Source organism: Mandrillus leucophaeus, unplaced genomic scaffold (assembly GCF_000951045.1).
Source record: "Mandrillus leucophaeus isolate KB7577 unplaced genomic scaffold, Mleu.le_1.0 Scaffold359, whole genome shotgun sequence".
Taxonomy (NCBI): Eukaryota; Metazoa; Chordata; class Mammalia; order Primates; family Cercopithecidae; genus Mandrillus; species Mandrillus leucophaeus.
Genome location: NW_012103798.1, coordinates 1,327,001 through 1,346,577, shown reverse-complemented (window position 1 = coordinate 1,346,577; position 19,577 = coordinate 1,327,001). Strand labels below are relative to the sequence as shown.

Genomic DNA, 19,577 nt, shown 5'->3' with positions numbered 1-19,577 from the left:
TCCTGACATTAGTTATCCTGTGTCAGTTGATGAACCCTAAGCCATGTATTTGGGCCGACAACTTGCAGTTCTGCTGGTTGGTGAATATTCTGCTTGATGCTCCCCTGGCATCTCATCCTTAGTATGTCTAAAATGCTTCTCATTTTTGATATCACAATTCTCCCAGCACGCATAATCTCTAAAGCCTTGGAGTTATTATCTGCTCTATTTTCTTTGCTTTACTCTTCTTCATTCCCCACTCAGCCATACCCTATATCCCAGCTTCATAGAGTTTGTTGTTGCATTTGGTTAATTTGTCCTGTTTAGCATAGCTCACATGCCTTCTGTTGTTACTATCCTGGTTTTCTTTATCATCTCATCTTTGAGGGAAGGACAAAAATGAACAACAAATTTATGAGAAAATTGTTTTCCTGGTGAAAATCAGACAATTTACAAATTGGGTATTTAGATCCTGTTTTCTTCCCTGTAAAAGATTTGTGTTTGCTTTTGTTTTGCCAGTGTCTGGGTAGGGATTTTGGGCCTTATAAAAAAGATGTTCTGATTTTTGGCCGTGCTCAAAGAGTGAATTATGGAAACTAAAAAGGAGATGTATCAACATATATTGTTGAATATAAATTTGGGATCGTGATAGTCTCTGCTATGGTAACTCAAGAGCAAATTGCTGTTACTTACCCCATCAACAAGTGATCCCACTACACTTCTACCCACTTTTTAGGGAATTCTGGATATTGTTACTATAGTTGTATTACTTAAGGAGTACTCTTTGATGAGGTCACATCTCCATCAGGTTGACAGATTAGTATCCACTTATTTTCCACATGGAGCTTTATAAATATCACTACTTTAAGTCAAGTAAAGTCTATTCAGGAAGTTTTACTTAATTTGATGTACATTAATGTAAGTGAAAAGTACAACCCATTCAGAAATTAATATACCTATAGGACATATGATAACAAGCACCTCAACTGCAGTAGATGTTAATAACTGATGTATCTGAAACTAGAAGGAAGGGAGATTTGCCTTCATATTTAGTGCATTCTTTTGTTTTAGTCGAGATCTGTCACAGAGTTTCCTCTTGTTATACTCTTGGAAATGTGAGTTGTATTCAGATGAGGGCATTTAATGTGCCCATTTTTATCACTAAACTCTATAGTAGTGGAGAAGAGGCCACCTAAGTAAATTTTCATCTCCCTTTTTTTATTTACAGAGAATATTTGTTATGTAAGTTGTCCACTTAGTCTTTTTCATAATAAGTAGATATGTTTGTATTTTCATTTTTATTCCTCTTTCCACCCTCCCCCACTCACTTCCATACACATATATTGGCATCTCTGAACTTTTAAGAATGAAAGTTTGGTCCAGGCGTGGTGGCTGTCGTCTATAATCCCAGCACTTTGGGAGGCCGAGGCAGGTAGATCCCCTGATGTCAGGAGTTCAAGACCAGCCTGGCCAACATGGCGAAACCCCCATCTCTACTAAAAATACAAAAATTAGCCAGGCATGGTAGCACATGCCTGTAGTCCCAGCTGTTCAGGAGGCTGAGGCAGGAGAATCGCTTGAACCTGGGAGGTGGCAGTTGCAGTGAGCCAAGATCATGTCACTGCACTCCATCCTGGGTGACAGAGTGAGACTCCATCTCAAGAAAAGTAATAATAATAATAATAATAATGAAAGTTTGAATTGCAAGCATGTTTCTTGTCCACTCATTCTGATTTTTTTTTTACTTTTAGTGGAAGGAACAAGCAGTGGCGCCCTCCAGCTTTTTGTTGATGCTGGTGTTCCTGTGAACTCAGACATGATTAACCATTTTGTGAACGAAGCCCTTGCTGAGACCATTGAGGTCATGCTGGGTGACAGAGAAGCAAAGAAGCAAGGTCCTGTTGCTACAGGTGTTTCTGGGGATGCTTCAACAAATGAAACATATTTGCCGGTATGGGGAATTTTGGATACATTTGTTGAAGAATAGTAAAATAGATGAATTTTAAGCACATACTGTAAGATCATGGTTTGTGGTAGAAGTATTATCATTTTTAGAGACATGGTCTTTATATATTGCCCTGGCTGGTCTTGAACTTCTGGGCTTAAGTGATCCTCCTGCCTCAGCCTCCTCGGTAGCTGGGATTACAGGCACCAGCCACCATGCCCAACTTGTGGTAGAATTTTATTCCTTGTTGCTATAATTAAAGTAACATTTCCCCCAGCATTTTATTTTAAAAACTTTTAAATCTATACAATAGTTGAAAATATGATACAATGAACATCTGTACACCCTTTACCTATACAGTTATTGGTATACGTGGAAAATTGGCCAGTCCTTGCATACTCAAGTCTCATAGTTGGCCCTGTAAAACTGAAGAATATAAAACATCAGCCCTCTATATATATGCATTTCTTATCTCATGAATACTGTTTTTGATCCACATTTGGTTGAAAAAACCAAATTTGTATGATTGGCCTCTCGCAGTTCAAACCTATGTTTTTATTTAGTTCCTTATTCAAGGGTCATTCATATTTATTGATTGATAATATTTTGGCACACTTATAAAAATCTCTTTATATCTGCTATGTATTATATATCCTTTAAAAACCATTTGAAAGTTACAGACATCATAACACTTTACCTCAGAAGCATCAGCAGTATCACCACAGAACAAGTTGCTTTCTTACATAACCAAACATTATCAGACCCCCCAAATTTAACACTGACATGTTAATAATATAGAATATAGAGACTATATTTAGATTTCCCTAATTGTTTCAAAAATATCCTTTATAGTTTTTTTAAATCAAGATATAGCCAAGGATCATATATTGCTTTGCGTTATTATATAAACTGATATTTTTAATCTTTAAGAGAAAATACATTTCAGGAACTTTTATTGCTTGTTTAATCAACCTTACTTGTGTTAAAAAGAATTTATAATCTATTATACGAAGCCAAAATTTACTCTGTATTACCAGCTATTTAAAACTGTAGTTACTTCTGATCCTGTAGATCACAAGGACATCATTTTACATACGTGAAACATTTAAACATCATTCTATGTATAAACATAAAGTTATATACTGTATTTTACTTTTGTAGAGATTGTTGTGGTATTATGTGATTAGTGTGCCAAAGATTTGATCTGTAGTTTTGATCTGTGCTTTATGAGCTCATTGGGAATATATGCAGTACAGATGTGGTCAGGGTTATGGTTTTTTCTATGCCAATTACTTTGGTTTGCTTTTTGCCTGTGTATTGCATATATTTTCAGGAGGGTGATTGGATGAGAAAATGTGGGAAAACCAGGGTAAAGAGCTTGGACTTTGGGGTTGGTAAAACTTGGAATTTGAATTCCAAGCTCCACTACTTTAGTTTTATCTCTGTAATAAAGATAGAATACTTAGTTTAAATGACCATGGCTTTGCCAAAATCTGCTTACTGAATATCTAGTAGGGCAAGCACTACTCCCAGCCTGCGACTTATCACTCTTATCTTCAGAATTGTCATGGCTTTTCTTGGCCTTTTAATCTCTTACATATATTTTAAAGTTAATTCTTAAGTTCTATAAAAAATATTGTTGAGATTTCAGTGGGAATTAAACCAATTTTGACTGGTTTCATTTAAGAAGGATTGACATCTTTATGGTACTGTTTTCTTAGCCAAAGTTTTGTGGAAGATTAAGTGAGATGATATATGGACAGAACTTAATCTAGTGCCTAGAACTTGGTAAATAAATACTCAGTTACTAATAGTTTATCATTTTTATTATCCATTACCAATACTAGAAGAATACCTTCGGATTCTTTAATCATGCTGAGTTATATATATTAAATATAGTGTTATATTTGAAAACAACACTTCCATGCTCTATGTTTATGCAGTCAAGAAGAAAAAAAGACATAGTGTACTTCTTTCATTTTAAAATGAAGGCTAAGAGTACACTAATTATTAAGCAATGCTATAGAAATTCTAATATGCTTCATGGTTTTAAATTGCATCTTAATTTGCAACCCATAATACAGAATAAATAAAGCATAATCACCTTATATAAAGACTTTTTAGAATGAAGAAAAAGTCAAATGTGGTAGAAGTATTATCATTTTTAGAGACATGGTCTTTATATATTGCCCTGGCTGGTCTTGAACTTCTGGGCTTAAGTGATCCTCCTGCCTCAGCCTCCTAAGTAGCTGAGATTACGGTTGCCCGCCACCACACCCAGCTAATTTTTGCATTTTTAGTAGAAGCGAGGTTTCACCATGTTAGCCAGGCGTTCTCGAACTCCTGACCTCATGATCTACCTGTCTCAGCCTCCAAAAGTGCTGGAAGTACAGGCGTGAGCCACCGTGCCTGTCCCAAATAATGTATTTTTAAAATGGTCAGAGGACAAGAGCAGACAGTTCATACACATAGAAGAAATACAAATCACCCGTGTACATATAAAAAGATGAAGATGATCAACCTCATAGATAATAAGAAAACAAGTTATTGAAATGGAATTTTTACTTGTCAAATAGGCAAAACTCTAAAAGTTTGATAATTCTGGGGGAAGTTGTCATTTTCCTACCTTCTGGTGGTAGTGTAAAATAGTAAAATCCTGTAGCAGGAAAGCTGGCAATATCTATTCAAATTAAAAACATAATTAGTTCTTTAACTGAGCAGTCCCACTTCTGGGAACTTAGTCCATAGATATATCCATATATCATACACATGAAATGACTGAAGTCAAGATTATTTGATAACTCTGAGGAAGGGCTCTAGGTAGAAAGGACAAGAGCAGGAGAGACACTTAATTTTCACTATCCTTTTGTACCTTTTGAAGTTTGAACCATTTGAATGATTACCTATTCAACAAATTAATATTAAATTGTTACATTTTTCCTTCTCCAGTACTTTCCATCTCCCTGCTGTCTTCGCTTCTCCCTAACTCCCACTTTTTCTTATCCTTCCATTACTTTTTATATACTCAGTTTTTGTGTGTTCCAAAAGGCTGATTTTTTGTTTGGTATCTTGTCAATCAGTTAAAATGCTTCCTTTCTGTTTTATGCCTTTTCTTCATGTTTGTAATTGGGTTTGATCTTCAGCTTTGTCTGTTTAATCTTTCTGTCTTCTTTATTTTTAAAATTTCAGCTTTTATTTTAGGTATAGGGGGTACATGTGTAGGACTGTTATATGGATATATTGGACCCAGATAGTGAGCGTAGTACCCAAAAGTAGTTTTTCAACCCATTCCCCGCTTCTTCCCTCCTGCCCCCTGCCATCATAGTCCACAGTGTCTACTGTTCTCATGTTTATGTCTATGTGTGCTGAATGTTTAGCTCTCACTTATAAGTGAAAACATGTGGTATTTGTTTTTTTTCTTCCTCAGTTTGTTCAGAATTATGGCCTCCAGCTCCATCCATGTTGCTGCAAATAACGTGATTTTGTTCTTTTTTATGGCTGTGTGGTATTCCATGATGTATGTATACCACATTTTCTTTATTCAGTCCCCCATTGATGGGCTCCTAGGTTGACTCCACATCTTTGCTGTTGTGAATAGTGTGGCAATGAACTTATGAGTGCATGTGTCTTTTTGGTATAATGATCCTTGGGGTATATACCCAGTATGGTCTCAAAAGAAAACATACAAGCCGTCAACAAACATATGAAAAAATGCTCATCATCACTAATCATCAGAAAAATGCAAATTAAAACCACAGTGAGATACCATTTCAGTCAGAATGGCTATTATTAAAAAGTCAGAAAAAAAACCAGATCGCCATAAATATATACACTTGCTATGTACCCACAAAAATTAAAAATTAAAAATTTTAAAAACAAACTAATAACAACAAAATACAAACCAACAGATGCTAGTGAGGCTGCAGAGAAAAGGGAATGTTTATACACTGTTGGTAGGAATGTAAATTACCTCTTCTCTATTTTAAAAGAGGGTGCCTTAGAATTCTGTGGAGACCACTTCAGAGGCAGAGTTATTTCAATTGCCTGCGACTTTCTGCAGGCCAGTTGTAGACTAACAGGTAGAGGTTCAAGAGGTAGGGTACTTAACCCCACCATCAATTTAAATTATATGTAGCCTATGAATGAGTTCATGTTATTATTTCAAATTACTATTATTTGGGTGATTATAAACACAGTTTGTCTTCTTGTATTAATTTATTTTAGGCAAGAGTGTGTACCCCACTGGCTACTCCACAGCCTACGCCTCCTTGCTCACCTTCATCACCTACTAAGGAGTGTGTTTTGGTAAAGACTCCAGATTCTTCTCCCTGTGATTCAGATCATGATATGGCTTTTCCTGTGAAAGAAATATATGCTGAAAAAGGTAAAAACTTTATTTCTATAACTCAGTTTTAATATTAGCAACTATTAAATACAGTTTCATGATTGTCTTATAAGATGCTTTTTGAGATTATTGTATATGTACTTGTTGCTTACTAGGTTTTACTAAATCATTTTTTCTCGCAAGGAAATTTAGGAATTGATTGCAACTTCTTTAAGTCCGTAATTGAGGCCAGGCATGGTGGCTCACACCTGTAATCCCAGCAGTTTGGGAGGCTGAGGCAGGTGGATCACAAGGTCAGGAGTTTGAGACCAGCCTGACCAACATGGTGAAACCCCTGTCTACTAAAAATACAAAAATAAGCCAGGCGTGGTGGCATATGCCTGTAATCCCAGCTACTCAGGAGGCTGAGGCAGGAGAATTGCTTGATCCCGGGAGGCAGAGGTTGCAGTGAGCCGATATCGCACCATTGCACTCCACCCTGGGTGATAGAGTGAGGCTCTGTCTCAAAAAAAAAAAAAAAGTATACAATTGAATAGATGCTTAGACTACTTTAAGTATTAAAAATGATATCTTCTCAAGGTATTTTTTAATGCTTTATTAAATGTAGGAATTTTCACATTAATGGCTACCACCATTGTCATTATTATTATTAATTATAATTGCCATTGTTTGTGTGCTAAAATGGTAAAGGATATCTGAAGCAATGTATTGTGCCATCCTATGGAGTTCTTTACTGACTACTATCTTTTTCTTTTTTTTTTTTAAAAATCTTTAGGAGATGATATGCCTGCCATCATGCTTGTTAAAACTCCAACGGTTACCCCTACTACTACACCTCCTCCAGCGGTGGCAGTTTTTACCCCAACTTTGTCAGATATTTCCGTTGATAAATTGAAGGTATCAAGCCCAGAGCTTCCCAAGCCATGGGGTGATGGAGACCTGCCACTGGAAGAAGAGAACCCTAACTCACCTCAAGAAGAACTTCATCCAAGAGCTATGTAAATGAGAACATACTCACTAGTAACTGTACATTTCAACTTACATTTGACTTATGTAATCCATTGAAAACATAGAAATATTATACAAAGCTTTATAAACCACAGACTACCTTATACTTTGAAAGAAAGAACTTTCATAAATTTTGAGTTTTGAAAAATTATCAAATTATACCTTCACCTTTTTTCTTAAAAGGTTTGAAACAGATAGAAATAAAGGTATCTATTACATTGTTAATAAAATAGAAAACAATTTCTCACTATTGTGGGTCATTATTTACTATCATCAGTTAACTTTTATATTTTTATATATCTCTGTGTAGATTTATTTGATGTCTGGAAGAGCTTTCAAGATGGCCTATGATTAAAGCATGAAAACAATTTTTTAAAATCTTGTTAATTATAGTAGTGCAGATTTAAGAAAATATTTCACTAAAGGAGACATAGTCTTCAAGTCTATTTTTAATATCAAAATGAATACAGGCGTTCAGTGACCTAACAAGCTCAAAATATGTGTTTATTTTCTTAGTGTAATGTCTGTGGCTAAGGATGAAGAACCAGAGAGTATGGATTTCCCTGCTCAGCCTCCACCTCCAGAGCCAGTTTCCTTTATGCCATTTCCTGCTGACACCAAGGCCCCTTCCCCCTCACAGATGCCAGGTTCTGATTCATCAACACTGGAGAGCACATTGAGTGTTACTGTCACTGAAACTGAAACTTTAGATAAACCCATCTCTGAAGGAGAGATTTTATTTAGCTGTGGTCAAAAATTGGCCCCCAAGAGTAAGTTAATTTGTATTAATTCATTTCACTTGTTAGATTATGGTAATCCCCTAAGTAATACTTTCCTGTTTAAAGTATTTTTACTTAACTTTCAAGAGTTAACATGGTACAGTAGAAAGAATGGGGGGCTCAATGCAATTTAGTTAACTTTTCTGGGTCTTAACTTCAGAAAGTAAAATCTTCCTCATAATCCCACCCTCCAGAAATAATATCACTATTAATGGTTTTGGGTAGACCTTTCCAGTCTTTTTTGTCTATGGATGTATGTTTACCTTTAAAAATAGGATCTTATTATGCATATTGTTTTGAAACCTGAATTTTTTTTTTTTTTTTGAGATAGGTTCTTACTCTGTCATCCAAGCTAGAGTGCAGTGGCGTGATCATGGTTCACTGCAGCCTCAACTTCCCGGGTGCAAGCAATACTCCCACCTCAGCCTTCTGAGTAACTGGGACTACAGGCATGTGCCACCATGCCCGGCTAACTTTTATATTTTTTTGTAGAGATGAGGTTTCACCATTTTGCCCAGGTTGATCTCAGACATCTGAGCTCAAGTGATCCACCCGCCTTGGCCTCCCAAAGGGCTGGAATTACAGGCCTGAACCACCACACACAGCCTGAAACCTGAATTTTTTTTTCCTAATAATGTATTGTGGATATCTTTTAATATGACTCCATAGTTTTCTTATTTTTCTTTTATGGCTGTTTAGTCTATTTACTCCCTTAATAGAGGGCATTTAGATTGTTTTCAATGCTTTCAGTCTATACACAACTCTCTAATTACCATCCTTTCATGTATATATATTTTTGGTACACTTATCTAGTCTCTTCCTTAGAATACATGCCTTAAAGTGAAATTGCTTAGTCTACTTTTAAAGATGTATCAACAACATGCTCTCTAGAAAGGATTTTTTTTTTCTTTTCAGTTCTAGAAAGGATTTTTAGCTCTTAATCTGTTTTAATTATATCAACAGTATATGAGAATACCCGTTTCTCAATTTCATAACTACAATTCATATTTATAGTTTTTAATTTCTAACAAACTGGTAGGTTAAACAAAATTCTCATCTTTGTTATAAATTGTACTTTTAAAAAACTGGTAAGATTGAGTAGTTTGTGAATTACTTGTTTATAAACTTTGCCAATATTTCCATTGCAGTATAATTTTGAATCTAATATGCTATGGCTTTATGGTCAGATTATTTACTAAATTTGTGTTTCTTTTTTTTTTTCTAAATTTTTATATTTTAATTTCTAGTTTTAGAAGATGTAGGACTATACCTGACAAACCTTAATGATAGCTTATCCAGCACTCTGCATGATGCTGTTGAAATGGTAAGTAACAATTGACTCCAACACGGAATTCTGATAAGAAGAATATCTTTATGAATTGGTTGCCATTGATCAGGTTTTTTCTCAATTTTTTGAGTTATAGATACAAAATTTAGTAAAATAACCGTGAAATAATTTAGGGCTTCTTACACATTTCATTATATAATCTTATAATTGTGAGAATGAAAAAAAGTTATTATTCACCCTTGTGGCTCTAGGAAAAAAAAATACATTTAATGTAATTAGGTAATGAAATCTAGCTGATTACAAATTGTTACCTCTGTATGTTGTCTTTACAATATTTAAGCAGGATCTTACCTATTTCAACCAACTCTCTTATAATACATTTGTTATTTTTCCCTAACCATGATTATAATTCTTTGTGCTAATAAATGTTTAAATTTAATAGCTTAAAAAGAAAAATGAGGTCTGGGATGCTAACCCTTTCTAGTTTTTATCTATATCTGTAGAAGCAAAAGTTGGTATTTAAAAATATCACATTATATATAAATATATAGAAATGATAGTAAGAATTTTCTTTCGAAAAAACCATTAAGGAATAGAAATCTTTACTTTATATACATTTAAACAACCTAAGCAAGGAAAGATAATTGTACTCAACTGTCATCTATATTTATTTACATCTTTTTAAAGCTTTGTTGCTATTTTTTTAAGTTATTTCACATAGGCCTATGAAAATACTTCATTAATAAGTTTTTTGATAAGATTTTAATGAAACAATTTTTAAACAGTAATTATTTATTGCAAGTAATTGCTTGAGTTAATTGTGAAGAGAGCACAGCAATCACTTTTATGAAATAATATGGGAAGAAGGCATAAATGAGATATCTTTATTTTCAGAGAAGCATTACTAACATTTGGCCTATTTAGTGTACCGTGATAGCATTTTTCTCTTCTTTGAACTTTTTCAAGTGGCAAAACATGTTTAAATTTATTTAAAGTAAATAGCTAAATTGAAACAAGACTAAATTATAACTTGTTTCTGTTTTTCTACATTTGAAACTAAATTCTAATTTTGATATTTTTACTATGCCTAAATCACATATGCTACAAATTCATAATAAAGTCAAATACAAAAGTACAATCTGGAAAAACCCCAAATAACTTGAAGTCATGTACCAGTTGGCATTTATCTATACATAGCTAGGGAATAGGTACTTATAATTTAAAATCATGTTAATACCTGTATTTACAAGATAATCTCCTTTGTTGGACTCTGAGGCCCACACTGTTCCTCATTGTTGAGACGAGCCTATTTTGAGGCACGAAGAAGCCTATACAGGGTGCTCCAGTGAGGGTCTTCAATACCAACGCCCTCGCCAAGTAAGCCGGATGTCAGCCCAAAGGCAAAGGGACATTGAGGTCTATCGCTGCCATACCATACTTCTGCAGTTTTTCATTTTTGCTTGTGGTCCAGGTTGCAGCATTACAACGCTTTGCCCCCATTGCCACACTGTGGCATTACTTTACTGCAGAAATATGAAGAGGAGGCTGTGACCCAAAAACAGTGATATCATAAAAAACATTTAAGATTCATAGTAACTCAACTGCATGGGACAGACGGTTTGATTTTTATGTTTTTATAATCTCTAGTTTACGTGTTACCGAATTATACTGTGGTTTATATTTGAGGCAAAGGTAGAGGGCTTTTATTATAGACAAATGGAAATGAGAACTGGATGAAAATAAAGAGTTCATCTCCTTTCCAAAAATGCTAATACCGTCATTTCATGACTGCTAAGTTTTTATTAATCTTAAATTGAGAAAAATGCAATTGTTTGAAATAATTTATTTTTGTTAATTGTCTTTATGTTTCTTTTAGGAGGATGATCCTCCTAGTGAAGGGCAAGTGATTAGGATGCCCCATAAAAAATTTCATGCAGATGCAATTCTTTCTGTTCTTGCTAAACAAAACCAGGAGTCAGCAGTTTCACAGCAAGCAGTCTGTCATTCAGAGGTACTTTTTAACTTTAATGACTTTTTTTTTTGGTTAGATATAAATACAGGAAAAAAATTAAAATATTCTTACTCCTAGTTAAAGCATGCTAGTATTTTGTTTTTTCAAGGGTCAGTGTTATAGCAACTTTAACTTGGAGTCATAGAACTGTAGAGTTTTATAACTGAAAGGAATTTAGACCATCTGTTCCTTATTCTACACCTTATTCTACAGCTAAAAAAGCTAAAGCTTTGTGAGGATTATTCATTCATTATGCAATTATTTATTGAGTATCCGTTATATGCCAGACACAACCTGGGAAAAGATGCAAAGATAAATAAGACATGACCCCTACCTTTAAGCAGCTTACAGTCATGAAGGAAGATAAGGGCTTACACAAGTAATTATTCAACAGTGCAATAACTGATCAAATAGCTGTATTTACAAGTACTATATGAACACACAGGAGAAAAGACTCTGCTTGAAGTTAGATGACACTTCATACACAATATTACATTGATGTCAGTCTTTAAAGATGGAGTAGGACTTTGCAGGCAGCAATGAAGGGGGGAAGGGCATTTCAGAAGCAGAAATATCATTTGTTAAGGGATGAGAGCCAAGAAATATTAAAGCATATTTGGAAAGTATTGAAAATTTCTGTGTGGCTAGAACTTTAGATAAAGAATCAGATATGTGTGGAGAAGTAGATTGAACCAGATGATCATAAAGAACATTTTATTTAGGCCATGTTAAGGCTTGGGCACTGTGGAGCCCATGAAGGTTTTTGGGCAAGGGAGTTGCCTTAGGAAGGAGTATGAAGCCATAAACAAATGAGGGAGACATGGGGGATCTGTCAGAACACCACTGTAGTAGACCCAGCAAGAGAGAATGATAATATGAACAAAGACAGTTACAGCAGAAATAGTGAGGAGAGAGATTTAAATTTAAGGGCATAGGATTGACAGTAATTGGTCACCAGTTGAGAGAGGTAAAGAAGCTTTTTTTTTAAGGATAATCTTGAAGTTCCTACCTTGGGAGCCTGGGTAGGTGATTGTAGAGTTGTTGGCTTAGAAGTGCAGAGAGAAGAGTGCCAGATTTTGTGGGGAAAGTAATGAGTTTGATATACACATCAAATTTAAGGTGCTTAAGGAAATTCCAGGTAGAAATATACAACATTGTCATTCAGACTGGTTAATGATGGAGCTGGGACTAGGATTCTTGATCTATATTGCTGTTTCTATCATATCTGGTTGTCTTTGCATGAACAAATGTCAACTGGCTTTAGATGAGCTGGAGATCTAAAGACTATATAGGGCCCAAGGAGATGGTTGGTTTTATTTCCTATTTTTATTCTTAAAACTTTAAATGATTAGGAAAGATAAGAGAAGATATAGAATTTAGTAATGGGAAAAAATGAAAGCTTAACATATTCCTTAACATATTCCTTCTAAATTTAAAATAATTAAATTTTCTGTAACTTTAGTTAGCAACAGACCAAAAATTGATTTCACCGGAAAAATATTAGTTGTGATGTCTGTGTTGCTAAATTCAAAAACGTACTCTCATAGCTGCAGAAACTAAGGTGCTTAGTATCGAAACCAGTAAGTTGAGAGAGAGAAAGAAGGGACGGGGGAGAGAGAAAGTGCATGTACAGAGAGAGAAAGTGCATGTACGCGGGGAAAGGAGAGAGAATGAGGGAGAGGGAAGGAGGGAGAGAGAATGAGACAAGCAAATTGTACAAAAAGAGGTGGCAAATAGCAGAAGTGTCTGCATAATTTATAAATTCCACTGACTAATCCCAGTTTTCTTTTTGGAAATCACTAATATCTGTTTTATTTGTTCAATTTTATCAGACCTTTTTATCTTTTAGATGCTGGGAGATTTATCTTCATTATTTCTTTCTCCCTTTCATTTCCACCCCTCCCCCGCCTCCCAAACTCTTATTTCTAGATATTGACACTTCTGTTTCTATTTTTATACCTTAAATTTTCTATCTCTTTCTTTTCTTCTCCATTCTGGGAGAGCTCCCCAATCTGATCTGCTAACTATTAATTTGTTCTCTACCATACTGTTTATCCCATTTATTGTATTTTTCGTACTTGACATTCTTGTTTTCTTTTTTTTTTGCTTTGCATTTTAATGTATTTTCTTATCGCCTACTGTATGTCTGTCTGTCTGATTAATATCATTCACTTTGTTGTCTGTTTTTTTTTCTTTTTTAAACTTATTGACTTCTCAGGTATCTGGTTCTTTTGACCTGTGAGTTCATATTTCACTGATGGGATCAACTATTCTGTCTGAGAATTTGGGTAAGGATAAAACCAGTCCATGGTCTGTTTCAGAGAGTTGAAGAAGAGGGGAGGAGAGAGCCCTAGGGAGGAGAGCCTCAGGCAGCACAGAACCACCCTTGGTCACTGTCCCTGCTGTTTGCTGTTACTCCACTATATAGCTCTTCTGGTGATTATTGTGTCTTTAAGCCCTTAGGAAGAAGTTGCTTTGAGAGGGTTTATAATCCGCTAGTCCTGGGGTTTGGAGGGGAAGAAGGTGAAGGAATGAATGCCCACGGATGGGCTTCTGGACAGATTTCATCTATAGTTGTCACCATAGCTAGGCCTTCATGTTCCCTGATATTACTCTGAGGCGCCAGCATTTGCAGCTGGGGTTGTTGACAAGAAGACTTTTATGGTTGAGGGGCAAGCAGTGATCTCAAATTAATGGAGGAAGAAACAAGCACTTTTCTCCAGTCATTCCTGTCACGAAGCTCCTCCACACAGCCTCTTCCCTAGGATGCAGCCCCTTTCTTTCCACACACACCAGTTTAAGTTAACTGTCTGTCTTTCCAGCAGGTTTTCACAGCTTTTACTTTAGTTCTCAGAATCTCTGTAGTTACTCCAGTGTTGATTTTGAGAGCTGTCAGCCTATGTTATTGTGCTGTCCTGGCTAGACCAGCAATGCAGAAGTTAGAATTCTATTTTCTCCAGATCTTTTTCTAAGCATTAACCATTTGTATATGCATAAAAATATATTCGTGTATATGTATATGTGTGTGTGTATATATATGTATGAATTTTTTTGAGACAGAGTTTCAGTCTGTTGTTCATGCTGGAGTGCAGTGGCTCAGTCAGCTCACTGCAGCCTCGAACTCTTGGACTCAAGCAATCCTCCCACCTCAGCCCCCAGAATAGCTGGGACTATAGGCACGCACCATGCCTAGCTAATTTTTTATTTTTTGTAGAGATGGGGTCTCACTCTGTTGCCTAGGCTGATCTCCAACTTCTGACCTCAAGTGATCCTCCTACCTCAGCTTTCCAAAGTCCTGGGATTATAGGTGTGAGCCACCATTTCTGGCTTAGTATGTAATTTTGAGGTGTGCGTATATTTTGTTGTGCAATTTTAAATTTTAAAAAGCCAGTTGCAAGGCTTTTTAAAATTTAACATAAATCCTGAAGATCTATATTCTTTTTACCTACCATGTAGTATACCATAGTTTAATTACTCTCCTATTGAAGGATTTTTAGATTGGTTCCAGTTATTCCCTAATCAAACTATACTAGGTATAAAATCCTTTTTTTTAACTCATGAGAAATTATTTTTCTAGATTTAGATACTAAGGCGTGGCATTGCTGGCTCAAAGATATAAGCATTCATAATTTAAGTAGACACTGAAAAATTGCCCTAACGTATGAGATCCCTTTCCCATGTCACACATAATGCTTTTAATCTTAAATTTTTGCCAGTCAGATTAGCAGTGACATTTTGCATATTTTCCTGTCTAAAAGACTATTACATTTGTTTGTAATAAGAACTAGTAACAGTGATACATTATAAGTTAAAATATTGTTTTGCTAAGAAAATAGTGGCTTTTCTTTGTGCCTGAAACTTCTTGCTCAGAGGGGCATTAGGTCAGTGAGAGCTGGCTGATGGCAAACTGTAATTTGTACATATATGTAGATGGGCTAGGTATATTACTCTGTATTATAGGCAGCCTGACTTAAATTGACATGAGTTTAAGCACTGAGTATAATCCAAAACTCAGAGATACTTGTGAGTATGAGGGCATTTTGTAAATAGGCAAGATAAGTCTTCAGTAGGGTCATAGAGTATTCTTAAGGTGTTAAATAGTTCAGCAATTAAAAGTATCCTAGAAAACAGATTTGCAACAGAGAAGTTACTGTAGCTTGGCAGAGTAATATAGGCATTGTGAAATATTTCTCAATTTCTGGAGAAAACATAATTGCCGTCATTCTAAACACTGCCCAAGAGTCTCCAAGGGATTTCATATTAATTATGAAGCAGTATTTTTTAATTTAAAGGATGTTGAGGCAATCAGTATTCCTAAAGAAGAGTCAGGCTAAGAGAATATGGAGAGATAGAGATGTACATAGGAGAATGAAGACAAATTGAAGAGAATCTTGAATGTTGAGCTAAGAAGTTTAGATTTTATTTTATAGTCAATGGAATCATCAAAGATGTTTCAGCAGTGATTTCTTCATATATTCTAGTAAAAAAAAACACTTGTTGGTTGAAATTAAACCCCTTTTAAATGAGAAACATGGGAGCTTTCAGATATTGGAATTTTTCTTCAGTTCTTAATTAGTAAATTCATTAATTAGAGTATCTCAAGTCATAAAATGTACTAGTGATTAGGATTTATAATTTTTTAATACAGAAAGAAAATAGGAGTCTTATATTTTTTCAGTTGTTCGTTTATTTCATAGATTTCATTTAAAACAATTTTGTTTTGTTTTGTTTTGTTTTTGAGACAGAGTTTCACTCTTGTTGCCCAGGCTGGAGTGCAATGGCGGGATCTCGGCTTACTGCTACCTCTGCCTCCTGGGTTCAAGCGATTCTCCTGTTGCAGCCTCTCGAGTAGCTGGGATTACAGGCATGCACTACCACGCCTGCTAATTTTGTATTTTTAGTAGAGACGGGTTTTTGCCATATTGGTCAGGCTTGTCTGGAACTTCTGACCTCAGGTGATCTGCTCGCCGCGGCCTCCCAAAGTGCTGAGATTACAGGCGTGACCCACCATGCCCGGCCAACAATTTCTGTGCTTTTTGTATTTTTTATTTTTCCAAGGAAAAAGAACATTATTAAATATGAGTAAAGTAGTCTTCTGTAATCTCTATACTTTTTTTTTTTTTTTTTTGAGACAAAGCGTCACTCTGTCGCCCAGGCTGGAGTGCGGTGGCTTGATCCTGGCTCACTGCAGCCTCTGCCTCCTGGGTTCAAGCGATTTTCCTACCTCAGCCTCCCGGGTAGCTGGGACTATAGGTACCCGCCACCACGCTTGGCTAATTTTTTTTTTTTTTTTTTTTAGTAGAGGCAGGTTTTCACCATATTGGCCAGGCTGGTCTCAAACTCCTGACCTTGTGATCTGCCCACCTCGGCCTCCCAAAGTGCTGGATGGTGTGAGCTAGGCCTCTATACTTTAATAAAAATCTTATTATTGATATATGGGGTGACCTTTATGCTGTTTAAAGTATATTATTCTCATCAGTTGTTTAATTATAAAGTTTCCACTAACAAACTTAAGGCAATTTTTATTCATGAAGAATGAGAGAAATTTTCTGTTATTCCCACTTTAAGCTGTATGAACAATGTGTAATGCATACCAGCATTTAGTGGTTTTGATCTTTTGTCTTTTTTGACACGGTCTCACTCTGTCACCGAGGCTGGAGTACAGTGGTGCAATCTCACTCACTGCAGCTTCTGCCTCCTGGGTTCAAGCTAACCTCCTGCCTCAGCCCCCCAAGTAGCTGGGACTACAGGTGTGTGCTATGATGCCCAGCTAATTTTTGTATTTTTTTGTCAAAATGGAGTTTTGCCGTGTTGCCTAGGCTGGTCTTGAACTCCTGAGCTCAAGTGATCCACCCGCTTCGGCCTCCCAAAGTGTTAGGATTATAGGCATGAGCCACCGTGCTGGCCCCACTGAGTATTTTAAATTGTAATATAATTTTTCTTTTGTGTTTTATTGCTATTTAATTGGCGCTTGAAGAATAGATAGTGGAATTGAAAAATAGATAGTGGTTAATTTCATAAAATATATGAAATTATTATATTGAAAACAAAGCCTATCACTAGGCTTATTAGACTAACTTCTTGAACTTTTCTTGCATGTAACGTATATGTGGCATAGAAGGCAGTTTGTAAAATACCTTCCAAGGAGTCAAAGGGTATTGTTCATGATATTTGGCAAACATTTCCTGTGTTGACTTGATTTTAATATAATGGTCTTAACAATTGTTTCTACTTTTTAAAGGACTTGGAAAACAGTGTGGGTGAACTTAGTGAAGGACAAAGACCCCGGCTAACAGCGGCAGCAGAGAACATCTTAATGGGACATTCTCTCTATACGCAGCCACCTGTCACTAATGCACAGTCTTTGGATCAACAGTGTGATCCTAAACCATTATCTTGGCACTTTGACGCAGTTTCAGGTATACACCAAAATATTTTTTCTTGATGTGTCATAGTAGCATCCCTAATCTGAGTTGAGAAAAGTATACCTATTTTCAGATGGGGGCTTGCAAAATTTCTTTATTAAAAGGTATTTTAATAATTGAAAAGTTTGGTGATAACTTTTTTTATAGTATATATAGCAGTGTTTCCCCAAATGTGATTCATGTATCAATGTTGGTACTTGAACCATTGGGTGGTATGTGAATTAATTTTGGTAATACACATACATACACTTAAAACTTTTTAACTGTGATACTTTTATTTCATTTTATTTGCTTATTTGTTTACGTATTTATTTATTTAGAGACAGAGTCTCACTCTGTCACCCAGGCTGGAGTGCAGTGGCGCAATCTCGGCTCACTGCAAGCTCCACTTCCCGAGTTCACGCCATTCTCCTGCCTCAACCTCCCGAGTAGCTGGGACTACAGGCACCCACCACCACACCTGGCTAATTTTTTGTATTTTTAGTACAGACGGGGTTTCACCGTGTTAGCCAGGATGGTCTCTATCTCCTGACCTCGTGTTCTGCCTGTCTCGGCCTCCCAACATGCTGGGATTACAGGTGTGAGCCATCGCATCTGGCCTATTTTATTTTATTTTATTTTATTTTATTATTTTTTTTTTTGGAGATGGAGTCTTGCTCTGTCGCCCAGGCTGGAATGCAATGGCATGATCTCGGCTCACTGCAACCCCTGCCTCCCGGGTTCAAGCTATTCTGCTGCCTCAGCCTCCTGAGTAGCTGGGATTACAGGCATGTGCCACCATGCCCAGCTAATTTTTGTATTTTCATAGAGACAGGGTTTCACTACGTTGGCCGGGCTGGTCTCAAACTCCTGACCTCAGGTATTCTGCCCGCCTCAGCCTCCCAAAGTGCTGGGATTACAGGCGTGAGCCACCGTGCCCAGCTGATGCATTTATTTTAATATGTACTAGAAAAATATAACGAATTCATGAAAACTGACATAACAGATCTTTAGGACAAGGTTAAATTAGATAATACTGTAGACATTTATTCCTTATACTATATGGATTTCAGTAGCACTTAGTGCATTCAGGACTATTTTAGAATTTAAATAAACTTTCTGTTGTGACACGTTGGAAATAAGGATAGAGTAGAGAATACCAATCGCTACCATATATAGTTGACTCTCATTTATGGACCGTTATATTCTGTGGTCACCACAAACATATTAACAAATATTGAACCGTTGCTCCTAGGATAAATACAGGATTAGGTTTCTGTGAGCCTCTGGTCGTAACATTTTTATCAACTGATCAATATATAACCTGGTTTTATTTATGTTTCTGTTTAAAGAAATCTTATTTAATATATATTTTGGATTCATTAATATTGAACTCACAGCCATTGAACTATCCAGCAGTGTAACTTGTGCCTGAAGGAGGCCTATCTAACACATATATTTTCTCCATAAGACACAGCAGAAGAGCCTTTTTGTGCTTAGAAACACTAGACAGGCCGGGCGCGGTGGCTCACGCCTGTAATCCAGCACTTTGGGAGGCCAGGGTGGGTGGATCACTTGAGGTCAGGAGTTTAAGACCAGCCTGGCCAACATGGTGAAACCTCATCTCTACTGAAAATGCAAAAATTAGCCAGGCATAGTGGCAGGTGCCTGTAATCTCAGCTACTTGGGAAGCTGAGGCAGGAGAATTGCTTGAACTCGGGAGGTGCAGAGGGCAGAGGTTGCCGTGAGCTGAAATTGCACCACTGCACTCCAGCCTGGGCAACAAGTGCGAGTCTTTGTCTCAAAAAAAAAAAAAAA

General features: G+C 36.3%; 1 protein-coding gene across 4 annotated transcripts in view; it reads left to right on the top strand.

Annotated features, from left to right (window-relative positions):
• KIAA0586 (KIAA0586 ortholog) overlaps positions 1 to 19,577 on the top strand; it is a 149,926-nt gene that overhangs the window by 67,734 nt on the left and 62,615 nt on the right. For all 4 annotated transcript variants that reach the window (XM_011989578.1, XM_011989577.1, XM_011989576.1 and 1 more), the window contains 7 exons: positions 1,731 to 1,930; positions 6,149 to 6,308; positions 7,045 to 7,267; positions 7,794 to 8,047; positions 9,304 to 9,380; positions 11,221 to 11,355; positions 17,597 to 17,774. In XM_011989578.1, the coding sequence (XP_011844968.1) occupies positions 1,731 to 1,930; positions 6,149 to 6,308; positions 7,045 to 7,267; positions 7,794 to 8,047; positions 9,304 to 9,380; positions 11,221 to 11,355; positions 17,597 to 17,774 (1,227 nt within the window). The remainder of the gene's footprint in view (positions 1 to 1,730; positions 1,931 to 6,148; positions 6,309 to 7,044; positions 7,268 to 7,793; positions 8,048 to 9,303; positions 9,381 to 11,220; positions 11,356 to 17,596; positions 17,775 to 19,577) is intronic.